Here is a 22144-nt window from a genome sequence, read left to right on the forward strand (position 1 = left end):
AGATCTGTGACCTGGGCAGGTCACCTTCCTGCAGAGGAGCCTGTTCTGACTGTACGATGGGGACAGCAACTATATCCAACTCTCAGAGTAGCTAGGAAGATGAGGTGAGACCATGCACGTGCCAGAACTCCCAGGACCAAAACAGGAGACGCAATTGAAAGTAGTTCTTCCTGGTGACCTTTCTGAGTAGGTCAAATGCCAAAGGTCAGATAAATCAAGGCCTAGAAAACACAAGGCTGCTGGTTAATAGTCTTTCTGAGTTTCAGAATTATTGTGTGAAGCATTTTTAAAACCTCAAAATTGATCTATCACAAGCTGAAAATGAATGAATTAAATGACAAAGGAATAGCATTTTACATTGTTTTTGTCTTGGCAACAATATTCTAAAGCTATTTGTATGTGGCAGGGATTTGGAATGAAATGCAGAGAAAGCAGATGAAGAGCCACTCAGGGATCCAACTGAAAAAGGTCACTCGGGGTCATGTTTCCAGAGGAGGAAACTGAGGCCCAGAGAGACTAAACCTGCAGTGTCCCCTGTCACAGGATTGAGGCAGAGGTTAGATGAGAACTCCTGCCCTGACCTCAGCATTCTCATCTGAAAAATGACAACGTCGGAATTATTTACAGCAAGGACGGTAAAGCACAATAAATAGGAGCCCTTTCATTATCACACCAAAGTAGAGTCCTGATGCGTTGCAGCATCAAAGATTCTATTCCTTTGTCCTCACTTTTTAAACTTCAATGCATGGCATTTGTGACTGTCAGAAGTTTTAGATTTATCAGTAAATTGTCAAAGGTGTGTTTTTTGTGTGAAATATGTACATAAAAGAAAGCCTTTTTTTTTTTTTAAAGAATTCATATCTTTTTAAAAAAAGAGTTGATGTGGTTATCAACTGTAAGCAGCTGGGGACATTTAATGAGTCATATCAGATCAGTGATCGCAAACCACAGGAAGTACGTGGCCCAGCTGCTCAGATGTAGGAGATTGCGATGCACGTGGAGAGCAGGCCCAGTGGACGTTAGAGTCCAAGGGACTCATTAGCTGAATGTCTTTAGGCCAATTTAGTGATTTTAAGGATAAAAATACATGCTAAGGAATTCAAAGGAATCAGAGAGTAATCTAAACTTTATTCTCCAACAGGCACAAGTCCACGGACAGAGGACTCATGGGGCAGCCGGCCTCCCCAGCCTCAGGAGGCCCCTTCTGAAGTCTTCGGGGAGGCCCATGGGCTTGCCGGTGGCTGGACTCACAAAGACATGGACTGCGGAGCCGGTGGCACAGGCCAACGCGTCAAAGTGCGCCAGCTTGGGGTGGCCCAAGGGAAAGCCGTCAGAGAGGTCGTGGTGATCTACCGCGGGCGGCTCCCTGGGGGACTTGGGCGGGAACAGGGCGAGGCGGTACCGCACGCTGGAGTGACCCACTCTTTCCACGGCCAGCGCGGCCACCGGGACCTGAGGGAAGCCGATGGGCGAGTGGTAGGTGCACTGATTGGTCACAAAGAAGCCCACGGTGGGGGATGTCAGCAGGCTGGGGTTCAGGCCACAGTACCTAGAAAGTTAAAAGACAGTGGTGCTTATCCCAGGTCACCAGGGTGCTCTCTCCAGCCCAGCGCCAGAGGGTGTCAGCAGCACTACTGTCAAAGGGCCTGGGATCAAACCCAGCTCCGCCCCTTACTAGCTGAGTTACTCTGGGCAAATCACTTACCTTCCTTTTGCCTCAATTTCTTCAGCAGCATAACGTTCATAACCCTAGTAGACTGACTGTGAGAATTAAATGATGACTTTACTCCAGCATGCCATTTAATATATGAACAATTCTCAGAAACATTGGCTAGTATTAATATTATTGTGTCCATCTTGCCTTTACTTCTTATCATGAAAAGCCATGTACTTCTGTGTAAAATGAGAGAGAGAGAAAAAAAACCCTCATTTTTTAGTGGTGGTTATTGTCTCTGTGCCCCTAGATTGTTATCTCTTTAAGGACAGGCACTGGGCTTTGTTTATTTCTTAAGTTTGTTGACTAGAAATGACACTGCACTTGAAATAAATTTGGGGGTCGAACAGACTCAGAAATGAAAAGCATAATGGGCCCTGGCCGGTTGGCTCAGCGGTAGAGCGTCAGCCTGGCGTGCGGGGGACCCGGGTTTGATTCCCGGCCAGGGCACACAGGAGAAGCGCCCATTTGCTTCTCCACCCCCCCTCCTTCCTCTCTGTCTCTCTCTTCCCCTCCCGCAGCCAAGGCTCCATTGGAGCAAAGATGGCCCGGGCACTGGGGATGGCTCCTTGGCCTCTGCCCCAGGTGCTGGAGTGGCTCTGGTCGCGGCAGAGCGATGCCCTGGAGGGGCAGAGCGTCGCCCCCTGGTGGGCAGAGCGTTGCCCCTGGTGGGCGTGCCGGGTGGATCCCGGTTGGGCACATGCGGAAGTCTGTCTGACTGTCTCTCCCCGTTTCCAGCTTCAGAAAAATACAAAAAAAGGAAAGCATAATGCCCAGTTACAGCCTCTCCCCCTCTTGCCAAACAGGCCTATTTATGATTTAAACATTTTAATCACATCGTCTTGTCTTTCTTTTTTTTTCCCCCTTAAAAAAGTGAAGGTTGGATGTGAGAATTCGCTGTAAGGGGACAATGATGGTTTGTATAAAGGTTTGACTGTAGAGTCGATCACTGAATCATTGTTCACCGAGAGGAGCCAGAAACAAACTGTGTGTCTCTGCCCAGGGAGGGCACCGGGAAGGCCTGCGGCCGGCCACCCTGGGTGTCCCCTGAGGTCACCATCATGACAGGAGATACCTTTCCATGACATGGAAAGCTGCTGAGTGGGAAGGATCAGGTATCAGGACACATTGTGCCATTCAACCTCTTTGATTTTACAAGAATATGTTTATGTGCTTATTGCCCAGAAACAGCGGAGAAAGGCTAGATTCCAAAATGGTTTGGGGAGTTATCTAGCAGTGGAATTTGAGATAACTTTTTTCTTCATTTTGCTCATAATGAATTTTCTAAAGGGAATATGAAATGCCTATGAAATAAGAAAAAAATGTTATTTTTTAAAATGCCTGAATGGGAATTTTTTTTTTTAAAGCCCGGGAGAGGATAGCAGCCGATAGCCCAGCTCTTTCTTGTGCCCATCAGGGTCCCGCCCCGGAGCCCTCCCTGGGCCTGCCTCATGAATTCCTAGAGGGGGAGAAAGGGACACAGGAAAAGCACAAGGACAGGCTTGCCCTTCAGGTGACTGCTGGGTCCGGTGTGAACCAAATCCCCCCTTTCCATTTCCCATGCGTTCCTATTTCTCTGCCACCACTTTCCTCATTCTTTTAGGTCCCCGACAAGAAAGAAATAGCACCTCTTCCCACCGAGAGAGCAGAATCTCATGAGCTCTTTGTGCCCCTGAGCCCAGCCAGAATACCTTTAAATAATTAAAATGCAGAGGTCCTTTTAAACAATGCCCTCTAGGAGCACCTGGCTGCCAGGGCTGTGCTGGGTACATTACATTTTGTATTCAGTTTTCAAAACAGCCCTGCACAGCTGGTCTCATCTTTCCCATTTTCCAGGAGAGAAGGTAAGCGGAGAGGCTGAACAAGTTTCCCAAAGGTGTGGGGGCAGGATGTGGGGTCAGGCCCAGGCTTCCGGCTCTCCCCGGCCGGGGTGTATACCTTGTCCTCCACTCTGGCTTACTAGATGGCGAAGCCAAAAATCTACATTTTAATCCAGCGGGTGAATTGCATTGTCTTTCATTGTTTTTGTGACTTTAAGAATTAGATTTTCTTCCAATGCTACATGACAGCTTTATCACGTTTGGACAATAGAGACTTTCTGCTTGCTAGTTCATAACCCAATCTGAGTGGTTGGTGGTAACAATAAGGTACTCAGGGGGAATTTTTTCCATTGTTTCATATTTGGGGGAGTTTTAGTTTTTATCAGCATACTCTGAAGTACACTTTATATGTGTGTACATACTCTAAAGAGTCAAGTAGCTGCTCAAGGCTTATTACAAAAACAGTACTTATTCAGTTGGCTGTACTGTCGCTTATACCATTGGTCAGGAAGTTCTTAGAATGAATTCATTCATTCAACAACCTCCACTGTGCTGGCTGGTGTAATACACATGGGTGTGGTGGGTAGAAGGCAAATACCCACTCTGTCCCAGACCAATTCAGATTTATAAAAATACTGGGCCGATGAAACAAAAGTCATGGATCATTTGCCTGTATTTGTCTTTCTGGCCCCCAGTCAATGACCTCTGGGAATGAGGGTAATTAAACCATGGGAAGGGGAGGGTCACCTAGGAGAGAATATAGAAGGGGGTAAATTTGAATGCAGGTTTGCAGGCTACACATGAAAAACTGGCTTTGACTAAGCTTCCAATTGAGGATTTCTTAGAATGCAACAAGTGACTGATAAAATGTCTGGCTTTGATGCTGCCTAATCATCACATTGGTGAGTGCCTTCCTCCATGCTTTCTTATCCCGGATTTGGTAAACTTCAGAATACAGGGATGCTGGAGTCGGCAGACTCTTTGGGGATCAGGTAGTACAGGGGCTCTCCACCACTAGTGGGGATCGGGATCTCCTGGGGACCTGGGGAGCCTCCAGATCCTCAGTGTCCTCCCAGACCTCCTGAATCAATCTGCAAGGAGGTGCCCAGGCAGCCCGAGTCTCACAAGCTCCCAAGTGATTCTGAGGCACTCACCTACCATGAGAGTTGCTTTTCTAGGCCTACACCCCTTTTGATAAGGAAAATCCCAGAGGGATGAAGTGAGTTGTTCACCTACACGCAGCTGGAAAGGAGCAGAGTCTGTCTACACTCCAGCCCCTTCGCTGGGTCCGTTCATCTCCCTACTCCCAGATTCAGCTCCTGCCCAGGCTCAGAGACCAGGAAGCCCCTGGGCCATTCACAGCTCAGATTCAGATCGGATGCCCATGATCTTACCCTGATTCTGTGCCCACTCCAACAGTTGGGTTCCGACAATCAGCCAGGGCATATAAAACATGCATTGCTTTATTTAATTGTTAAAAAATCCTATCCGGCTTGTGATTATCTCCATTCTATATATGAGAAAAGCTGAGGCTCTAGGTCACGCGTCCCCAAACTACAGCCCGCGGGCCGCATGCGGCCCCCTGAGGCCATTTATCCGGCCCCCACCGCACTTCCGGAAGGGGCACCTCTTTCATTGGTGGTCAGTGAGAGGAGCATAGTTCCCATTGAAATACTCGTCAGTTTGTTGATTTAAATTTACTTGTTCTTTATTTTAAATATTGTATTTGTTCCCGTTTTGTTTTTTTACTTTAAAATAAGATATGTGCAGTGTGCATAGGGATTTGTTCATAGTTTTTTTTATAGTCTGGCCCTCCAACGGTCTGAGGAACAGTGAACTGGCCCCTGTGTAAAAAGTTTGGGGACCCCTGCTCTAGGACATTGAGTGACTCACTGAGGTCACACAGTCTTACCACTTACTCCCCTCTCTCACACCCCTACCTTCTTCCTTGCACCCATAACTAGGTTCTGCCTTGACCCCGGTCTGAAGCCCTGCCTTGGTGCCTCCCCAGGCCCTGCGTGCCCCTGGAGCAGGAGGTAGTGTGCACATGGGGGCAGTGGTGCTCTGGGTCTGTGTGAGGACCCAGCCCTGCCGCCTCCTGAGGTCTGGAGCGAAGCCTCCATCAAATGATAGGAGTTCAGTGGCATGTGGCACAGACACACCTTTCAGAGGAGGGGAGCTATTTTTGTCACTCTCTATAAACAGCATAGCTTGTGGTCAGTTACCTGGACTACCGGGGCAAGATTCTGGCTAGAAGTCCATGCCCACCTTCCTCGAAACTAAGAATAGCACTGGCTCGGCCACATGGCCCCACAACCGTGCTGACTCTTCAAGGAGCATCACAGGCGGCTGAAGGGAAACTCGGGCCTTGGGAGTCTGTGCAAGGAGGTCCTGCCCAGGCCGTGTTAGCAGGTGGGCTGGTTATTAGGAGAAATCCGTAAGTTAGAAATACAGACGACAGGAGAAAATACCGTCAATGTGAGCATGCATAAAGTTAAAAGATTAAAATGAGGAAACTAACACTTAGGAATGTACTCTGTGTATCTTTATATAAATAATTTACCTTCGGTCAAGCCTATCTGGGTATTGCCTTTACAGAATGATTGTGGTCTTCAAGGCACAGGAAGGCTAATTAAAATTAATTGCATGCCAATTCCCACATCAGTCCTTTCTATTAATGTCGCCCTGCAGTGTAGAATACTAGTGAAGACCTAAAGTCATTAGACCGGGATTTGAATCACTGCCCCGCTGCTCTGTGACCTCAATGAGTCACTCAATGTCCTATAGCCTCAGCTTTTCTCATATATAGAATGGAGATAATCACCCAGGCCTGATAGGATTTTTATACAATTCAATAATGCAATACATATTTTATATGTCCTGGCCGATTGCCAGAACTTAAATATTTTTGCTGTTGTTGTTGGTTTGAGTCTTGACCTTTGTAAACAGTTTTGGTCTCTCGGAGCAGAGATATACATTTGTTTTGGGGTCAAACTTTTCCTTTATTTTGGGAACACCTCTTGTGTCAGGACCCTGGTAGCCAACTGGGTTGCGGACACTGGTGATCTCCCAGAGGACTATGGGTAAAGACCACTGTATTGTTCCTTCAGGTGGTTTGCATTGTGCACTCCATTGTCGGGATAGACAGGCATTTGCCCAGCAGGTACAGTGGAAGTTTGCTTGGTCCCTTTGTGGCCATGATGCAAGCTTACCAATTTGTAGAGAGCTCAGCCCTCCTCAACAGAAACTGGTAGACCCACCAAGACTTCACTTTAAGTTTTACTGACGTAACCATATTGCTGGGTTTGACACTGGTGACATGGCAATGACAGCTTCTCTTCTCTGGCAGAGCTTATACTTAATCAAAGAGAAACAGGAACGAATATGTCAATACAAGCTGAGAGTAAGTGCTCTGCAGGAGACAGATATGGTTGCATGAGATGCTATAAGCAAAGAGCCTGACCCAGATGGAGGCAGGCAGGGCGGCCCTGCAGGGGATGGCAGGGCAGCAGGCAGGCAGGGCCTGGCCGGGCACAGACTGCATGTTAGCCTAACAGCATGGGAAGCCACTGTGGCGGTTTAAAGGGGAGTCACGATCATGTTAGCATTTTAAGAGTAGCCTACCAGGGAACAGACTGGTGGTGGTAAGACAGGCTGCAGAGACCCCCGCGAGGAGCCCGCTGAGAGATGAGACCTGGGCTGGGCGGCAGCAGTGGGGCCAACAGTTGTGACTTCCAGAGATATTCAAGCAGGACCACACCTGGGCCTTCCTGGCCAACTGACTTCCACTTGTCACAAAGGTCAGTGTGTGACAGTAACAGCACCCCCATCAGAAAGCAGGGGGCTTCCCCAAAGCCCTGTAGTCTCCGAGGCTGTGGATGAAACCTCCAGTCCCTCACTGTCACACCACACTCTCCGGGCTGGTCTCTGCCTCAGCGCCTGCCACTCAGCCTGGCATACTTGGGGTCCTGTGCCACTTTCTATCTGGGTGTAACTGTGGGTCTGGGTTTGTTGAGTATTTCAAGAATATTATTCCAACCTTAAGAGAGATGACCAGTTAGACAAATAAATTTACAAGGAAAACATTTAAAGTTGTTTTACTTCTGAAAGGGATGAGAGGCAGCTAAGAGGAAAATGGGAAGAAATGTTTTCTGACCTCATATTTGAGCAACCATGACTTGAAGAATACTGAGGTTTTCCTTTGGTTAGTTTTATGGGTTGGGTTTTTTTTGTTGTTGTTTTTTGTTTGTTTGTTTTTGTTTTTTGTATTTTTCTGAAGCTGGAAACGGGGAGAGACAGTCAGACAGACTCCCGCATGCGCCTGACTGGGATCCACCTGGCACGCCCACCAGGGGGCGATGCTCTGCCCACCAGGGGGCGATGCTCTGCCCTTCCGGGGCGTCGCTCTGTTGCGACCAGAGCCACTCCAGTGCCTGGGGCAGAGGCCAAGGAGCCATCCCCAGCGCCCAGGCCATCTTTGCTCCAATGGAGCCTCGCTGTGGGAGGGGAAGAGAGACAGAGAGGAAGGAGAGGGGGAGGGGTAGAGAAGCAGATGGGCGCCTCTCCTGTGTGCCCTGGCCGGGAATCGAACCCGGGACTTCTGCACGCCAGGCCGACACTCTACCACTGAGCCAACCAGCCAGAGCTTGTTTTTTTTTTTTTTTTTTTTTAGGACATTTTGGCTTTGTTTTTTAAGGAAAAATGATATCCTAAGGAACAAGAAAGATTTCTTAGAATTAAATCAGCAAGATGTGAAATGCAGCCAATATCTAAATAAGCCTTTACCCCATGCTAGGTTTATCTTGCCTTACCACTTGGCATTTCTAAACTGGGGTGCCTATCTCCGAATGGAAGAAGCTAGAATGATGAGCTGACAAGAGCCACATTAGAAAGTTGCCCAGACCCAGCTGGCTGCCGATCGTTGCTGCTGTGATTTTCAAAGTGCATGCACTGGGCCCCCAGACTGAGTAAACCTAATGAAAAGCATCTGCTGTCAGAGCAGAACGCTTTCCTTGCAACTGTGTTCTTGCGGGAAGTTCATTCTGGTAAATCAATGTCAAAATGACAAGAAAATCTAACATGTCTCAAGAGGCACAATATATAACAAGCAAAAATCTCCAAATCCGTGTTCAGGAACTGAACAGTAAAGGGTCTGATGGAGAACCCAAGACCAAAACATGAAAGACGTGAAACATTCATTAAAACATTTTGAACAAAAATAAGAAGACCGTGACATTATGTTCAATTAACGGGAAAACACAATCTTAAAGGGTAAATGTGGTAGATGATGATCTGATTTTTTCTGGACATCCAGAAGCAGAATCAACCGTTAGAGACGGCTCCGGCCGCGAGACTCGATTAGAGAGAGACTTTGAATCTACGCACTAATAATATCATCATGTCGTGCTTACTGCCTCTGCTGGAGCTGCTTTCTGAGTGAGAGATTTCAAAGAGAGCAGCTCTGAAAAGTGACCATTACACCTTTCAAGCCCTCGAAATTGAGCAGGCCAGGGATACAGTGACCATTCCTGGGCCCGCCCGAGAAAAGGTGAGGACAGAAGTTAAGGAAGGTGGGTGATGCCTCCTACACCCACTGATTCCCTGAGGGCAACTGAAATGCACCATCTTGCAATCGGTTCTGGAAAATTCCAGGAGGCTCAGCAGCAGCAGTTTAAGATCCTATTTTAAATCAATCAGGTAGCAGAAAACACTTAACACGCGCGCGTGGAGAACAACTTAGAAACTAAATATGCCAGAGGGCTGTCTATCTAGAGAAGACTAATTTGGTGGAGACAGAGGCTGGAGGAGAAGCAGTTTTCTTTTGTTTAATCACCACAATGTGATGTTGTTGGAAGGTGAAAAAGCTTGGGGCTTAACTGAAGAAGGCAGGTGCTCCGGCTCAGAGGGTCCCCTTCAGTCAATGCACTTGGTTGGCTTTAAAAGTTTTTTGTTTTGTTTTGTCATTTGTTTCTTCGTGAGTTTTAAATAATTAATTTTGTTGCATAATGAAGACAACCCATATTGTTGAAAACTAGAAAGTAGAGAAAGAAGAGAAGATAAATTACTCTTTATTCCCGAATTCAGAAAGAACCAGTATTAACATTTTGGTACACATCTTTCAGACTGTTTTCCAGAAAAAGACACCTTTGTCTTGTTATGAACAAAACCAAGACGGTGCCGCAGTGTGCTCCCTTCAGTCACTATGTCTCCTGAACATTTCCCGTACCAATGAATATATTTATCACTATTTTATTTTTTTAATTGAATTTATTTGCGTGACACTGGTTAACAAAATTATACAGTTTTCATGTATATTTAGCATTATTTTTAATGAATGCCAAGTATGCCCTTGTATGTATGTAACATTTATTTAGTCAATCCCAAGGCAATTTAAAATTTTTTTTGCTCTGAAATTTTTTTAGACTTACTAAAAAATTTCAAGAACAGGACAAAGCACTCCTGCATACCTTTTATGCCGAGACATCCGTTCTGAACTTGATGCCACGTGGGCTCCACCACTAACTTCTATTACGTCTGAAAAATTTGAGGATAAGCCACTTTTCCCTAAATGTATCAGGGTGCATTTTCTAAGAACAAAGATAGCCTCTTCCAAACCACAGTATAATTATCAAGTTCAAGAAATTTAACATTTAACTAGTATCTACTCTACAGTTTAATTTCTAAGTTAAAAGTTCCAGTGGCGGAGTCGGTTAGCGCGCGGTGTTTATTTTCTAAGTTTACCGGTTGTCCCAATAAGGTGCTTTACTTAAAAAAAATAGTAATAAAAGAAATGTCTTTCTTTTTCTGGTTCAGAATCATATACTGTATTACATTTACTCATCATTCTTTAATCTGGAATAGTCCTCCAGTTTGTCTGTATCTTTCATGACATTGACATATTTCAATGAATACAGGCCACATATGGAATAGCAAGTCCCTTAACTTGGGTCTGTCCAATCACTCCTCACGCTCGGAGTGAGGTTATGTGTTTCTGCGGGGATGCTACAGTGTCCCAGTGCCGAAAGGCCCTTCTAGGCCCGCCTCCACCATGGCGTCCATTGGCCCTTTATCGGTGATGTTAATTTTAATCATTTGATTAAGGTATTTATTGTCCAGTTCTTCTACTGTATAGTTTTACCTCTTGTCTATTTTTTTTAATTGTGGTAAAATATACACAACGTAAACATTTATTACCTTAACCATTTTTCAGTGACAATAACTACATTCACGTTGTGCATCTACTTGAAAGTTTTACTTTTCTTTTAACAACTAATCTGTCCTTAATAACCTCTCTTCCCACCTCATATCTCCCAGTTTAGCACCCACCCATGATCCAGGCAAGATAACACATTAGGGGCTCACAGTACCTCCAGCCCTTTCCCCTCTTCTTCTCTCATTCTGGGGACAAAGGTGGGAAGGTCTCATCATCACTGACTCTGAATCTGGGTGAGGAAATGCCAGTTTGGATGATTTCCAAAAGCCATTTCTGCATTAAACTGTTATAATTCTTCACAAAAATAGTCATCTCTATCCAACATCATGTTTAGTTCTTGAAACAACTCTTGGTTCTAATCTGGGCCAGACTCTATGGAAGCAGCAAGTAAAAATGGAGCATTTGAGCGCTTGCTGCCTGGCAGTTGTTGCCAGTTTTGACTCAAATAAACTCTTATAAAAATAAGTTTTTTTTAATGTATGAAGCAACGGTGGTTTTTTGTTGTTATTGTTGTTGTTTGTTTTTGAGCTGCTTATATTTTGATGGGAGAGACACAAACAGTACTTATAATGCCATGTGATAAAGACAAAATAACACCCTGGGCATGGAGGTAGGGTCAGAGTACATTGGGAACACGGGGAAGCAGCAAATCTCACAGCTGGAACCAAGACCCACGGAGGTGAGTAAGGGCAAGGTGTGTGCGGGTGTGTGCGTGTGTACGTGTGGGTAGGGGAGAGCCAGTGAGTGAGGAAGGGGTGAGCTCAAGCAATGGAAGGTGACGCTAGAGGGGAGGAAAGGACAGAGCAGGGAGGGCCTGGGTGCCAGGCATAAAGCTTAGATTTGATCCTACAGATGAAACAGTTTAAGCGGAAGATAACATGATCAACAAATTTTGCTGGCTCACCATGGGGGCAGCAGAAAGGTCAGGTCTGAGTACAGCAAGCATAGAATATATCCTAGTTATAATATTTCCAGCTAGTAAGATATCGTCACAGTCTGTATGAGAAAAGAGTCCAGCATGACTGGGACAGTGAAAGTAGGAGTCTCAAAGAGACAGCAGATTCCAGAAAGTCCTACGATGTGCCCGAGTGTGCGCGATGACGGTGAAGAGGAAATCAGGGTTGGCTTCCAAGTGTCCAACTTTTCAGAGAAAAAATAAATCATGAATAATATTGTTCATCACAAGTTAATCTCTATAACAATCTTGTCAGATAGATAGGGTTAATGACTATTGGTAGAGTCAATAACTATTATCCCCATTTTACAGATTATTAAACTGAGATGCAAAAAGCCAAAGTGACTTTCTTGATCTTAACCAAAAAAGCCCAGAAGGGATTCAAAGTAACCTATAAAAGGTCACACAACTATTTAATGGCACAGCAGAGATACCAAGTTCATCCTAGCACATGTACTATTAAATAATATAAAATTATTCAAGATTCTGGAACTGGAGAACCATATGCAAAAATATATGAACTTGGATTCATACCTCACATCATACATAAAAATTAACTAAAAATTGAACACAGATAAAAATTTAAGAGTTAAATCTTAAAAAACATACAGAAGGAAACAGGAAAAAAATCTTAGGGTCTTCGAGTTTAGCAAAGATTTTCTTAAATAAGATACCAAAAGTATAAGCTTAGCAAGAAAAAAATCAATAAATTGGACTTCACCAATTGGCTCTTTAAAATCTACTATTATAAAAATGAACAGGCAAGACACAGACTGAGAGAAAATACTGGACAAACCCATCCAACAAAGGACTTGGTTTTAGACTATATACAGTACACTTACAAATCAATAAGAAGGCACACCACACAGTTTAAAAATATGCATAAAAATTTGAACAGACACCCTACCAAAGAAGAAATGAATAGCAATAAAAACATGAAAAGATGTTCAATATTATTAGCTGTTAGAGAAATGATAATTAAAGCCCATTACATACCCATTATAATGGTTAAAATGAAAAAGATGGATTATACCAACTGTTGACAAGAATGTGGAGGATTGGAACTCTCATATACTACTAATGAGAATGTAAAACAATACAACTGTTTTGGAAAATAGTTTGGCAGGTTCCTGAAAAAAAGTAAAAAATATACCTATCATATGACCCAGCCACTCCACTCTTGGCTATTTAACCAAAAGAAATGAAAGTATACATATGAATGTTCATAGCAGCTTTATTAGTAATAACTGAAAACCACCCAAAGGTCAGTCCATAAGTCCACAAACAATATATTATATAATACACCCATGCTCTAAAATACTACTCATTAATGAAGAAGAATTAGCACAGAACAACACAAATGAAACTGAAAATAATTACGCTAAGTGAAAGGAGCCAGATGAGAAAAGAGCACAGACAGAATAACTCTACTTACATAAATATCCAACAAATGCAAACAAATCTCTAAGGAAAGATAGTGGACCAGTGGTTACCTGGGGGTGGGGGTGGAGAGGAGCAGGAAGGAGAAATTACACAAAGAGCATCAGGAAACTTTGCTGGAGGTGGGCAAGAAGGGGAAGTGAGGTCCATTATCTTGATTGCAGTGATACTTTCACAACTGTGTGTGCAAATATGCCCCAACTCATCAAACTGTGCACTTTAAAATATGTACAGCTTATCTTGTCTCAGTTATACTTCAATAAACTTATTTAAAAATAATGCAATGCAGAAAGTCACAATATCTTAGCAATACTAGACCAAGATATTAACAAAACTGTCTCTGATTGTAGAATTATTTATGATGATATTTTTCCTCTTTATCCTTTTCTGAATTCTTCCAAATTTTCCAAAATGAGCATGTCAAAGTCATAAAAACTGTTTTTGCAGGAAAAAAAGAATTAGGTGTTTAAAGAAATTTGAAGAAAATAGTTTATACTTATGAACCTTAAGACAATGGGGTAAAAAAAAAACCCAGCAAAGACATGACACTTTTCAATTGACAAAAGATCCTCTCTTCTTTCAAAAGCCACGGTAGGCTAGAGAGAACTATGAAAATGTTCTATGAGTTCCACAGGAACAAAAATACCTGAATCTAAAGCAACCTATGGAAAAGATACTGAGTAACAAAATGCATTATTTAGCTAGACTGTCCAGTTCACATGTCTCTCAAATAAATTGGTGGGAGACAGATGTAGGGAGTAGGGAAAAGGAGAAGACAAAGCTAGCCAGCAAAAGGAGGTAAATTATTTTATTGATTTTAATTTGTTGTGTTTACATAGTTACAAGTGTACCCCCAAATATATCTCCCTCTCTGCCTCCCCTTAAAAGGAGGTAAATTTTAACATAATGTCACAATCTATCATTTCGTGAGTTCATCCTGAAATACAAGGATTAAGGAATAACCTAACACAATTAGCAAGTGACCCACTTTGTATATCCTTAAAAAGAATGCATATTGCTAAGTACAAGTCAGGCCACAGAAAGTGCTATTCCACATCAGACCAAATACGGTCAAGCCTCAGTCTCAGTTTCTACCCTTAGAAATGTTTGCTAAATGTGGCTATACTAGGCTGAAGATTTGCTGTGAATTTTTATTAATAGTAAAAGTAATAATATTTAAAAAAGCTTTCAGGGAACATATTTAACCTACTTATATGACAAACTATTTTTAAAGCTCTGAGTGCACTAATTATTTAGATGCCAAGTTTGAGGCTTATGAAGTCATTTTTATTCATTTATTTATTTATTTATTTATTTATTTTTTTCTTCATTTTTCTGAAGCTGGAAACAGGGAGAGACAGACAGACTCCCGCATGCGCCCGACCGGGATCCACCCGGCACGCCCACCAGGGGCGGTGCTCTGCCCCCCAGGGGGCGATGCTCTGCCCATCCTGGGCGTCGCCATATTGCGACCAGAGCCACTCTAGCGCCTGAGGCAGAGGCCACAGAGCCATGCCCAGCGCCCGGGCCATCTTTGCTCCAATGGAGCCTTGGCTGCAGGAGGGGAAGAGAGAGACAGAGAGGAAAGCGTGGCGGAGGGGTGGAGAAGCAAATGGACGCTTCTCCTATGTGCCCTGGCCGGGAATCGAACCCGGGTCCTCCGCACGCTAGGCCGACGCTCTACCGCTGAGCCAACCGGCCAGGGCTTTATTCATTTATTTAACGAAAAGTCACTGTCGGCAACTGTGCCAGGCAGGTTCACGGCTAAAAAGAAGCAAACATCACCCATGGTCCTTTGGGAGCTCTTACTCAAAGGATGAAGAAACCTACAAACAGTTGCAATACTAGGTGTCAGTGGGCTGAAAGAATGAAAATTCAGAGAAGCCTACAGACAGAAGGTAACACTTGAGCAGGGTGGTGAAGGCTATGTAGGAGTTTTCTGCTTAGGAAAAGAGAGGTCTTCTAAGCAGAGGGGGTAATATGAGGCAGAGAGGCACACGAGAAAGCGGGATTATTGGGTAAATGGTGAGCTCTTCAATGAGGATTTAAAATAGGGTTCACTTGGAGGTGACAGGGCTTGAAGATGGAGGCCCTTTATACTATGCTGTAGAAGTTCAGGCTTTATCTGAAAAGGAATGAGGAGTTGTGATGGTTCCAACTTATTTGTTTTAATGGAAATGAGTTCATTTCAGAGAGAAAGATGGCTCCACCTCTTTAGAGACCTCAAGGGGGTTCATGCAGTCAGGACTAGGTAGGTGCTAGAATTGAAAACTAGAAAGCCAGAAGGGCTCGTCTTTTTTTTCTTCCCCTCCTCACGTCTATTTTATATTTACCAGGAAACTTTGGGTGATATGATAGAAATATCATTCAAAATAGTTCAAGTCAAAAAGGGAATTTATTGGCTCTCAAAAGTGTGAAATCTAGGCACATGTTACTACTTGAAAACATTTTGTTATGTGAAATTAGTCACTCACAAAAGGACAAATTTATATGATTTCCCTTATAGGCAAGTACTAGAATCATCACACTCCCAGTGGCTATGGGAGAGAGGAGGGGGAGCTGTTGAACGGTTTCAGTTTGGGAAGATTAAAAGTTCTGGTACTGAATGATGGTGACGGTTGCATAACAATGTGGATGTACTTAACTCCACAGTACTGTACACTTAAATGGCTAAAATGGTAAATTTCATGTCACGTATATGTTAATAATTTTTTAAGAAGAGAGAAATCTAGGAGTAAATACCACTTCAAGCACTGTTTGATGCAGGCATCTAAGGACATCATCAGGATCCTGTTACTATTTCATTCCACTCTCTTCTGTGTTGGCTTCATTTTCAAGAAGGCTTTTCTTTCTAAGTGGAGGTGAAAATGGCCACTCTCATCTCAAATCATCTATAGTGCTAACAATTGCAACCAAAAACACAAACAAACAAACCTCTTGCCTGAAAGTTTCAGTTCAAATTCAGGCAATGACTGATTGGCCTAATGTTGGTTCAGAGACCTATTCCTGAATCGGTCACTGTAGCCAGGAGTAGAGCACTCTTGATTGTATAAGGGGTTAAATTACAATAATTTTTTTTGTAAGGACTCAGTCACAGTATTTCATGTAAGCTGTTAAAGCACTATAGATAACTAGAAGCTTAGTTGACAAAACTTCATCTTAACTTTGTTGCCTAAGAAATTCAAGGAGTTCTCTTGCAGATTTTTCCCAGAGGCATCAAAACCTCAGCTGTTTCAGAGATAATAATAAGGATGCCAGACAGATCTGAGCTGGCATCAGGAAGACATTCTAGGAAGGCACTCTAGCAAACCTCACATCTCCTATGCACTGTTTTGTGGCTGACTGTATGCTCTATGATAAATCACTAACCTCTCCAAAATATATAGACAAGTCAGTCAGCCAAGATTGTTAAGGCTGTTCTTTTGGACCCGAGTCCCCTGCCTTCTCAGGTTGCTGGCAGTATGATCGAAGACACTCATATACCATTCGGATCTCATCTCTGTGGTAGGCTCTGCAGTGAGGGGCGACTCAAACCCTGCTTGTTCTGGTAACATCTGGCCAAGTCTGGGTGATGTGTCCAACCCTAACCCAATCACTGTAGCAAGGGGACCAGAGTTCTCTGGAAGGAGCCAGCCCCACCTGAACCTCATGGACTCAGAATGAGAGAATGGTGATTTCCCAAACAGCTATTAGACAGTCAAAACATGGCAATCACAGCTTCTATCTTTTCCATCAGTATAGCAAGAAAAATATTACCACCCCTAGTTCAAGTTACACATTCTCTCTATTCAAGAACTTTTAGCTGCAATTCACAAGGAGAATCTAAATAGCACAGCTTGTTCAATTAACTGCGATGGTGAGGGTGGGGATAATTTTAGGGATAACATGACTGTATATAAAGGGAATCATACATTTTTGTGAATATAAGGGTAAGTTACAAGAGTTAAGAGAGCAAGACAGATACTTCAAGAGGTGTCTTCTACAACAGATGATAGAAATCTTTTATAGGACAGTGGAGTGAACAAATTGTATAAAAATAGCTCTAGCAAAAGGACTGAGCATTGGGCTGTTGCAAAAAGATGCCTCTGAAATTTCTTGCTTGGGAGGATGAAAAGACGGTGATGTCATCCACCAAGAAAGAGACTATAAAAGCAACGTCTGGTGTGGGGTGAGCTAGGCAGAAAAGAGTGATGGGTTAGCATCAGAGTGTTTCCTTCAAGATGCCTATGGAGCACCCAGAGGAGAAGCTCAGTGGGCTGTGGGAAATAGTCCTGGAGCTGAGAAAGAGGGTGTGGTTGGGGAGTATTGGTATACAGCTGAGGGGTGTTGAAGTCATCAAGCAGATGAGACTGCACGTGCAGAGCACCGGGTATGGGCAGAGAAGCGAGCAGAGAGCAACGCCTGCCTCTGAGGGGCAGTGGCAGATGCCTTCAGAGCCCTGCTCAGCTCTGCTCAGCACGCCCTGATTCCAATGTGCCGGTGACATCCTGGTGAAACTCTCCTTCAGGGGCTTTCTCTCAGGCTGAGCTTGGTGTGGGCCAGAAATGCCAGGGTTAATCACCCTCAGCCAGTGGTGACGGGAGTAAGAGAATAGCTCTCCTAGCTTCCTTGCCTTTAGGAGGGGCAGCTCAAGCATGTGCCACACCATCTCAGAGAAGCCCCGGTGCGATGGAGCCCGAGTTGTGGACAGCAGTCACCTCCTCAGTCATGGGCTGTTCCTGCTTTCTTCGCCTCCCTGGGTCCCTGCTCTCCTCCCATACTGGTGTGTCTAGGATCACCTCCCAAACGGACCACCTACATTCAAACTCTTTCTTCAAGGTCTGTGACAGGGACACATAAAGAAGGAAGCTCCAGAACAAATGACCCTGAGGGGTCCAAGGGATGGGAAGAAAACCAGGAGGTGATGATTTTAGGGAGCAAGGAAGGAGAGAAATTAGAGAGGAGGTAAGACTCCATTGGAAATATCTGAGTAGTGAGTCATACACCCTTGAAAGTAATAAAATTCCAAATGCATACACATTCAGTTCCCAGAGTTTTTCATCAATCTAGCAAAGGCTTTCCCCAAGTAGTTCATGTTCAGGAAGACTGTTAGTAAGAAAATAGACAAATTCGTGATCTCCTGAAGAGGAAACTCTAAAGTTCCAGACAATAGCCTTTGATGCCTGGAGAAACAGAGGGTCTTACAGTGAAACTGAGCCTTCGGGGGCCCTATTTAGGACTCCTGTATGTATTCCACATGGGAAAGTGTAATGCAAGTGGTTCCAAACACTTTGACTTTGCGATAGGTTGATTCATTGGTAGCCTTGATTAACATCCCCCCCCCCCCCCGGCCATATTTATTCCTCTTGCCTTGTAACTTCATAGTTCCCACCCACTATGACTCAGAGACAGCTTGTGACTTGCTTTGGCTAATAGACTACAGTACAAGTGACAATGTACAAATTTGAAGCGTAGGCTTCAAGAGGGACTTGCAGCGCTTCTGCCTGCTCTCTTAGACCCTTCCTCAGGGAGAACAAACCCTGGCCAGCCTGTTGGAGAATGAGCCCACATGAAACAGAGCCAAGTTGCCCCAGCTGTTCCAGCCAAAGCCCAGACATATGAGTCCAGCCAAGATCAACAAAGACACCTAACTAACCACGGGCACAAGAGTGAGCCCACCTGTGAGGAAAAGAACTAGCTAGGAAATAGAAGACTCAGGAACAGAACTCCATCATTATCATCTTCACAGAATTGCTACACAGCAAGAGCTGACTGTGACAGGAGCTTCTTTCCACCAATGCTCAGTTCGTGGCCCGGGCTGGAAGCCTGTCCTTCGTGCACCTGGGGGGTAAGTCAAGTTCCTTAGGGACCAAGATAGTAGAGTTGAGGCACAGCTGTCTTGGGGTTGCAGAGAGGGAAAATAAGCAGCTGAATGGACTCCGCTTATTAACTACCTACTCTGTGCAATGTGCCCGGCACATTATTATCTCACTTTATATATACTTCCTGAAGGAAATATTCTTATCTTTGTGACCAGAAATGCTTTTACCCATGGAATGCCCCACTTGAACCAGAGGCCGGGTGACCACCGTCGCCATCGCACCCCCAATGACAGTGTCCCTATGCCTGCGGCATGGTGGGTCAGGAAGCACTCTACACTCGTCTGAGACCCATCAACTGAGAGGGGTTCCGTAGCAAACCTGATGCAGCCAGAGGCCTTTCAAATCTGTCCGGTTTATTTAAAGCTCCCTTTCCCAGTCAGGCATGCAACTTCTACCAAGCCACTGGATGGGACTGGAGTGGATTAAAGTAACAGCGGCCTGAAGGCCCTACCACCTCTCTCCTTTGATTCTCAGGCTCTGGGACTGAGTCTGATACTTCCTCTCAGCAAGAATTCACTTTCAAGAGGCCTTCTCTCTCCTTTTGCTATTAAAACAAAGTAATAAATACTCAAAACTCGTCGTTCTTAATTATTTCTCTGCATTTAATATGATCTATGCTCTTGAGGCCCTTCACATCTATCTTATCCAGTGCATAGCAAGAACGCTATAGGGCGGTGGGCTACTAAGCAGCTCTTCCCAGCTCCGCATTCAGTGACGTTAGTACTTGAACAAATTCTCCATGATGGGAGTATTTACACCATGGAAATCAGCAAACATGACACATTTATCGTTTTGACTTATTCATTAATTTGTTTTCTTGATTTATTGTTTTATTGACAAGGAAGGTAGGTCAGCAAACTTCTCCTGTAAAAGGCCATGGATAAGATATTTCAGGCTTTGTGGGCCCTGGTGTCTCTGTCGCAGCTACTCAACTCTGCTTTTGCAATACGAAAGCAGTCATACAATGTGTCCGTAAAGTCATGGTGCACTTTTGACTGGGCACAGGAAAGCAACAAAAGATGATAGAAATGTGAAATCTGCACCAAATAAAAGGAAAACCCTCCCAGTTTCTGTAGGATGATGTGGCAGCATGTGCGCATGCGCAGATGATGGCGTAACACCGTGTATACAGAGGAGCAGCCCACGGCCATGCCAGTCGAGATGTGGACGGTAAAGAGGAAAGTTCAGTGTGTTCTGTGGTTTGCTAAATTCGAATCCGTGACCAAAGTGCAACGTGAATATCGGTGCATTTATAACGAAGCGCCACCACATAGGAATAACATTACTCGGTGGGATAAGCAGTTGAAGGAAACTGGCAGTTTGGTGGAGAAAACCCGTTCTGGTAGGCCATCAGTCAGTGGCGAGTCTGTAGAGGCTATACGGGATAGCTACCTAAGGAGCCCTAAAAAATCTGTGTGTGAGCCCACATCGAACTGTACTGAATAGGTATGAAACTGGGAGGGTTTTCCTTTTATTTGGTGCAGATTTCACATTTCTATGGTCTTTTGTTGCTTTCCTGTGACCAGTCAAAAGTGCACCATGACTTTATGGACACACTGTAGATGAAACTTAAATGAATGGGTTTGGTAGTGTCCCAATAAACTTTACTTATAAAAATAGGCAGGAAGCCAGATTTAGCCCAAGGGCCATAGAGTATTGATCCTTGGACTAGACTAAAGACTTGAGAACATGTTAATAATGCAGATTAAATAAAAATGTATCATGTCTAAAGTGTGAATCACACAAAAAGTTGAAAAAATATTCTTCCAGGATTCAAAACCTATTCTTCTTTAGCTCACAACATACTTCTTAGTCATACCCATGAACAAAATTATCAACCGACATTCATGCCAGAACTATACTTATTTGTCATTTGCAACTAAAGGTTAGCTAGCTAGGGATAGGAGAGTTCAGCTGAAGATCAGTGAGAGCGTTCTCTAAAAATCAACAAGAATTTATGATAAAGGGGATTGTGTCTTTTATTGGAATTTGTAAATTGTGTGCCAAGCATCTTTTTTATCAGTAAAATGAATCTACATATATGCTGGTTGTTAAAAACACTCACCAGTACATGACTCAAAAGGCACCCAGTCCTGATACAAAACAAATCCAGGAGGAACGAGCTGTTGCCAAATGTCACAAGCTCCATGTATCTGAATCTCCTCTCAGGCCCACCTGGGAATGCTAGTGCATCCCCATTTTATAGATGAGAAAACTGAGGCTGGTGCTGAGTCACAATACTAGTGCATGACAGCACTGAAATCCAGACTATTGGAGTCTATTGGACTCCAAAGCCCATCCCTGGAGACTGCCTCATTAAAAACCATGTATTTGGGGCCCTGGCTGGTTGGCTCAGTGGTAGAGTGTCGGCCTGGCGTGCAGAAGTCCTGGGTTCGATTCCCGGCCAGGGCACACAGGAGAAGCGCCCATCTGCTTCTCCACCCCTCCCCCTCTCCTTCCTCTCTGTCTCTCTCTTCCCCTCTCGCAGCCGAGGCTCCATTGGAGCAAAGATGGCCTGGGCGCTGGGGATGGCTCCTTGGCCTCTGCCCCAGGCGCTAGAGTGGCTCTGGTCACGGCAGAGCGACGCCCTGGAGGGGCAGAGCATCGCCCCCTGGTGGGCGTGCCGGGTGGATCCCGGTGGGGCGCATGCGGGAGTCTGTCTGACTGTCTCTCCCCATTTCTAGCTTCAGAAAAATACAAAAAAACAAACAAACAAAAAACAACCATGTATTTGGTCAGGAAAACACAGGGATTTGTAAACAAGGATCCCTTTGGAAATAGGCTAAAGGAGGTATGGACAAATTCCAGATGAGTCGATGCCTGGGTGGAGTCCAGGTGAGCCTACAGGAAAGGAAGGGGGAGCCACCGTGGGGGCCCACGCAGAGATACAGATTTCAGACGTGGGTGAGAGCAAACCCTCAGACCCACAAAGGTAGGGATGGGGGATTTTCTGTGTCAGGGCTGCAGCAGCCAGCACACTTCATCTCATCGGTGATGGTTCTATACTGATGAAATTGTGAGTGCGAGCGTCTATAATCCAATTAAACGGTTTAGTTATAGGAAATGGAGCATGCTTTCAAGGGGTATCCAGACAGACTAACAGGAGGTGCTGGGCCACGGCTAGGATAACCCCAGTGGGTC

General features: G+C 44.5%; 1 protein-coding gene across 5 annotated transcripts in view; it reads right to left on the reverse strand.

Moving 5' to 3' along the window:
- Window positions 1–1114: 1114 nt before the first annotated feature.
- The window catches only part of LOC136318621 (uncharacterized), a 193063-nt gene continuing 172033 nt past the window's right edge, over window positions 1115–22144 (reverse strand). For all 5 annotated transcript variants that reach the window (XM_066251214.1, XM_066251209.1, XM_066251210.1 and 2 more), the window contains one exon: window positions 1115–1549. In XM_066251214.1, the coding sequence (XP_066107311.1) occupies window positions 1165–1549 (385 nt within the window). In that variant the 3' untranslated portion in view covers window positions 1115–1164. The remainder of the gene's footprint in view (window positions 1550–22144) is intronic.

Source organism: Saccopteryx bilineata, chromosome 1 (genome assembly GCF_036850765.1).
Source record: "Saccopteryx bilineata isolate mSacBil1 chromosome 1, mSacBil1_pri_phased_curated, whole genome shotgun sequence".
Lineage (NCBI taxonomy): Eukaryota > Metazoa > Chordata > Mammalia > Chiroptera > Emballonuridae > Saccopteryx > Saccopteryx bilineata.